This window comes from Geotrypetes seraphini, chromosome 15 (genome assembly GCF_902459505.1).
Source record: "Geotrypetes seraphini chromosome 15, aGeoSer1.1, whole genome shotgun sequence".
In the NCBI taxonomy this organism is placed as follows: domain Eukaryota; kingdom Metazoa; phylum Chordata; class Amphibia; order Gymnophiona; family Dermophiidae; genus Geotrypetes; species Geotrypetes seraphini.
The window spans coordinates 37,738,752-37,744,751 of NC_047098.1; the positions used below are offsets into that span (position 1 = coordinate 37,738,752).

The 6,000-nt window shown below is 41.2% G+C and overlaps 1 protein-coding gene across 1 annotated transcript in view; it reads right to left on the minus strand.

The window, feature by feature from the left end:
* LOC117348864 overlaps positions 1-5,127 on the minus strand; it is a 73,799-nt gene extending 68,672 nt beyond the window's left edge. The window contains exons 1-3 of the mRNA XM_033921431.1: positions 5,023-5,127; positions 2,875-3,013; positions 1,113-1,255 (exon numbers count right to left, since the gene is read on the minus strand). Of these exons, the coding sequence (XP_033777322.1) occupies positions 1,113-1,255; positions 2,875-3,013; positions 5,023-5,088 (348 nt within the window). The 5' untranslated portion in view covers positions 5,089-5,127. The remainder of the gene's footprint in view (positions 1-1,112; positions 1,256-2,874; positions 3,014-5,022) is intronic.
* Positions 5,128-6,000: the final 873 nt, after the last annotated feature.

Below are 6,000 nucleotides of genomic sequence, written 5' to 3' on the forward strand. Positions count from 1 at the left end.
CATACATTTTCCTTTTCTCCAGATTTCTACCCTGTGAAGACAGGCTTTTTTCTTCTGTCCAGATTTCTAAACTTTGGCTTCAGATTATTTTCTTCTCTCCAGATTTCTGTCTTTTGGTTTAGACATTTTTGCTCTCTCCAAGTTTTTTTTTCCTTTTTCCAGATATCTTTCCTTTAATTACAGAATTTCCCTCTCTCTTTCTTGATTTCTAACCTTTGAAAAAAGGCATTTCCCTTTCTCCAAGCTTTTAGTCTTTAGGACAATCCTTTTTCCTCTCTCCAGACTTCCCCACTAAACGTTTTGCACTATCTTGTTTTCATTCTAAATGGCTCGGAGGTTTGGGTGTGGCTATAAGGGGAGAATGAGGAGGCCACTACATAAAAAAAAAAAAAAAAAAAAAGCCAACCCTAATACAGATTGATAAAAGGGGGCCTTGGGTTTTTCTGTTGCATTTGTGCTGTACATGCCTCTCTTTTATTGCCTCTTCCCCTGGATTAAGAACAAGTTATGTTTTAAAAGATGTTCTTAAGTTTGATTTGTATGTAACTCAGAACTTGTAGATTTTAAGATTCTTGCTGCTTACCTCTGCTCGCAGTGTTCCCTCTAAGACACAGCATGCACAATCACATACTGTTCTTAATGTGGCCATGAATCATTCCTGAATCTGCTAAAGGAGAAGTTTAGGAGTCTATGCCACTGAAAATACTGCTCAGTGAAATCAATTGAAGCCGCAACCATGTTCTTAAGTACAAGTTGTACTTAAGTTGGGCGACTGTAACTCAAGGACTGCCTGTATATTGAGTACACATAAGTTGGAACCAAACTTAGATATCACAACCCTGTAGAGTTATTCTAAAGGTCTTATTTTTATAATGCAGAGTTAGCTACAAGAGGAGCATTCAATTGAGGACATTGGATGTTTCTCATTCTTTAGTCTTTGCTTTTTTCAGTACCTGGATGATCGTCTACAATCTTCAAAAAGTGTTTCATTTATTTACTTTCTTTTTCTTTGAGGAGAAGGGATGGAGGGAGTAGAAGGTTAAAAAGGGGTGTAATTGTGTTTGTATTCATATAAAATAAAGATGTCTTTTGATATTGAGCTTTGAACATACCATTCCAGTCATCACATTGCTCATCACCAGATCAGATTTGTTTTTCAGAAGGTGGTCATCTCGCATTTCCTGAGCAACAAAACTGTACAGCTGTTCTTCTAAGCAAGTACTGATGTGAGTTGTGAGTGCAAGATACGAATCACCTGCAATAGTTAATGGGATCTATGATGAAACAGGACCAAGAAGCATTTCAAAAAATATAGGGATAGAAAAATTATGAGCATCATACCCATCTCTTACACCATATGAGAATAATTCCTGATCTGACAATTGCAGTATATGATAATTGAGATTCTGGGTAGAGGAAAAGAGGCCCATAGTGGAAGTCCCCAAGAACCTGGCTCATGTCATATAGGTCACAGCTCTTGAAAACCCATTCAGATTTCCACACCTGTATTTCATCTGAAATACCTTAGCTCTAGTGTAACTACAGATTGTGAGAATGAAATGTGGATTGAGCCCCAAGTTCTGTACACATGGAGGGGCATTTTTGAAAGGACACCTAAGTCCAAATTTGGATGTTTCTCAAAGTTGGAGTCGGAGAAATAGCCATTTTTGAAACCAAAATTTTTTTTGAAAATTGCCTTAGACGTCTTGGCCGCCAGGACATCCAACTTTAGTACGTACAACTTTGTTCACCATTTTCAATCACAACAACGTCAAAGTTCAAAATGTCCAAATTCAGACCATTTGAAAATGGGAGGGTCCAGCATTGTAATGGACTGGCCACACAGACATTTTAACAATGCAGTGGGGCACCTTAGAGGTCTCTGCTGTGAACTTCACATATACCCCTTATAATTTATGCTGAGTCCTCCAAAACTCCCCCCAAACCTCCTATATCCACCTGTCTATCACCCTAATAGCCCTTATGGCTGCAGATGGCACCTATATGGCATTATAGTAGGATTTTGGTGGGCTCAGACTTTCCATTATAAATGTTGTGGTTAGAGTGGCTTATGGGCCTGGGACCTTCTCTCTATGGCTCACTAACCCACACACCAGGCTAGTTAATGTGATGTTCTACTAGGCTTTCCCATAACAGGTGCTGCTGTTCTAGATCTTTGTGGGGTGGGAGGGGGATACTGACCAGTGGTCATCTGGTTTGGGTCATCCAGTGATCATCTGGTTTGGGTACCTTTTTTGCACTTGGGTGCTTTTAAAACAGGTCCAGCTCAGAACGTCTTAAGTTCCATCCAGGACATCTTGAGAAAGGTTTGATTATTACTACAAGATGTCCAAGTCTACGCCTGAACAAACCTCACCCAGGACAGGCCTCCAACATGCCCCCTTTAGTTTTGGATGCACAGTGGCTAGGACGTCTCACAAGACATCCAGAAAGATGGTTTCGAAAATCGGCACTTGGATGTTCAAATGCTAATTTATGCCTTTTTAAAATATATATCTTTTGAAAATGCCTCTAGAAAGGTTTGGAACTGAGCTTCTATTATTGATGGATGCCTTCTTACTGTAGTGAATGTGGGCCCTTCAGGTAAGAACTAATGGCATTGGTGACAATAATAGTAGGGCTGGAATAGTTGGATGGAAGCAGGGATGGAGGAGAGAACAGGGTAAAGGTATGCTCACTGTGTGCCCAATGGCACTTATTTGCATTGAAAGGAGTAGAAGAAAGGGCTTTATATTCTAATGCTAGCAGTCCCTCAGTCCACATTCATTCTCAGAAATATCACCAGCATCGAAAATAAATCAACCATCAGCACTGATTAAGGGCAAACAGAAGGGTCAAGACTTTCTTCATTACCGTCTTGGATTGTCCTGGCAGCTCTTTCTATGATAAAATTCTTTTCTGTTTCCGAGAGGTTTGTGAAGAAGCTGATGTGGTTTTCATTCATCTGTTGCTGGACTGCATCGGATAGCTTCACTGTGAATTCTTTCCACTCCTGCTCAGTTCAAATAACACGGTGACATCAAAATCAGTATTCCTGCTCAATGCAATTTTTAAAGACCAATTTCATAGTGCCACCCTGAGCCAGGTATCACTTGCTGTCACTCTATTCACTGACTGAATTCACTAAAACCTCATTATACTAAGGAGTTTTTACCATTTGATATGATAGGGAAAATCATAGGGGTCAGATGGGGTGGGGGTGGTCATGTGGATCAGGGCTCAACCAACTTTATGGACTGTGGAGGAGCTGGTGCTAGTTATACATCATGTAATCAGCTGTAACTGGATTTATTGTTTGAGATGACTAGAGCAGCTCCACAGAAGAAGACAGGATAGAGCAGGGGTCTCCAAAGTCCCTCCTTGAGGGCCAAATCCAGTTGGGTTTTCAGGATTTCCCCAATAAATATGCATTGAAAGCAGTGCATGCACATAGATCTCATGCATATTCATTGGGGAAATCCTGAAAACCTGGATTCAGCCCTCAAGGAGGGACTTTGGAGACCCCTGGGATAGAGGCACATACCAAACCAGAGTACACTACAACCACTGCACTCCTGCCATTATCATGTCTGCTGCTGGGTCAAAGTGATACCTATCTCCTCCTCTTTCTTCCACCCTGCCTTCCAACTACCTTGAATCTGCTGGGCTGAGGGAGAAGAGAACTGCACTTCTGCTAGATTAGATGTGTATGTGTGGACCTGGATTGGAGGCTTTTCTGAAGACTGAGAGCCAGTAGGTATGTGTGAGTGTGTTTGGGAGAGGAGTAGGGGAAGGAGAGTAGAATGTGGATACTGTGGTGAAGAGAGGGGATTAAGGTGATGCTCAGAAATGAAGACATAGAAGATAGATAGGTTGAGGATGAAGTCAAGAAAGGGAAGGAGAAATGGAGTCAGGGGATTTTGGTTGGAGGGACAGAATGTCATGAAGATGCTAGGCAGTAGGTGGGGAAGAGAGAAAGGGTCAGAGAATCCTGATGGGATAGAATTAGATAATGAAGAGAATGTAACCAGGGGAGGAGCTTGGTTGGTTTATCTGTCTCCTCGCAACTAAAATTGCATTCTGCTGCCCCTGGGAAGAATACTTAGAACATAAGAAGAGTTGTCATACTGGAACAGACCGAAGGTCCAAGCCCTGTTTCCAACAGTGGCCAACCCAGGTCACAAATACTTGGCAAGATTCCAAGGAGAAAGCAGATTTTATGCTGCTCATCCTAGGAATAAGCAGTGTATTTTCCCAAGCCATCTCAATAATGGCTTATGGGTTTCGTTTTTAGGAAATCATCCAAATCTTTTTTTAAACCCTGCTAATCTAACTGCTTTTACCACATTCTCTGGCAACAAATTCCTGTGTTTAATTACACATTTAGTGAAGAAATATTTTCTCCCGTTTGTTTTAAATCTGCTACTTAGTAGCTTCATCGCATGCCCCTAGTCCTAGTATTCCTGTGACAAAATCTGGGCTTAACGTGGGACTTTCTTGTACACTAAGCCCAGATTTTCCATAGCCTATTTCTCAAGCTTTTTTTTTTTTTTTTTGCAGGTGCTACACTAATGTTCTTATTAACATGTGGTACCTGCAGATCTAAAGACAGGCAATTAAATAAACATTGTTGTTATTTATTAACTTGCTTGTATACTGCTTTGGGCAACTGCTATAAGGATGGTGGAAGACACATATTAAGTTATTATTACAGATAATCACATGGAGCTTAACACTGACTCCTGATTTTGAGAAAACTACTGCTGCAAAGTAAGTTCATGAAATAGAAACAGAATATGATGATAGAAAAGGACCATGAGGCTAGTGTAGCTTAATTTCATTCAGCTGGAAATCCTCAAGTTAGATATTACTGAGAAATAGTGCCTCTTGGGTTTTGCTGCTAGGATTTCAGTCTAAAGTTACACTGGCTCACTATCCCGTAAAAGCAAATCAGCCTAGGGTAGGCAAGGTGACTTGCTGAGTCTGGGGACGTTCCACCCATTTCTATGCATTTCTCATTACCTGTGAATTCTCAATCCGGGTCCTAGCATTCTCCAGCCAGGGAGAAGATTGTGAAGCTGCTGCCATGGTCCCACTCTGCTCACTTCCTGCCTGCAGGACAATCAGTTGCTGTTACTAGGAAGACTGGTTGCTACAGCAAACTTTGCAAACTAGTTTCTATGGCTAACCTGTATCATGGAGGGTGAAAAAGTTTGCTTTTGGATGGATTCATCTTTATTTTAGCTGAATCTTAGAGCTCATTTCCTCCTCATTTGGGGCTTACAGCTATATCAGAGCTGGTTCTTTTTAGTTGACAGTGCTTTCCTTTCCATTTCAGAACTGTTCTTAATGGTTGACATAAGCCTTCATTTCCATAAACATGAGATTTATTTCCCCCACTATTTTTCTATAATCTTTCCAACTCAGACATTTATTTATTCAATTTTCTATACCATTCTCCCAAGAGGGCTTAGAACGGTTTACATGAATTTATTCAGGTACTCAAGCATCTCAGCGACAGTCTGCTTTCAGGGGCCACAGACTGTGGCTCCGTCTAAAGACCAGGTAACATGAACTCTAATTTTGCCCAAGAGGTGTCACTGTTGTGCAATGGCTGAGATGCCCTTTCCCCAGGAGTTTCAAATTCTTCCTCTGTAACATCCTAACCCCAACCAGCATAGGGAGCAGAAACCTGACCCAGTAATCAAACTCAAGTCTTCTTCAGGGCCAGTGTGCAGCAATGCCCCCCCCCCCCCCTGAGCCACAGGTTTGACCCTGCAACCAAAAACACTTGTCATTTTGTACAGTACTAATGAAAATAACATTGTTTATTGTTCAGGTATCATGTAAGACAAGACCCAACAGCCATTATTCTGTTAAATTCACTGGTGTACAGAACATTATGAACTGAGATCATCTTCTAAGTTAAAGCTACATATCCCCCTGAACTGGCTGGAATATATTATCAGGTTATGCTTTTCGCTTGGTGGTCCAAGCTAT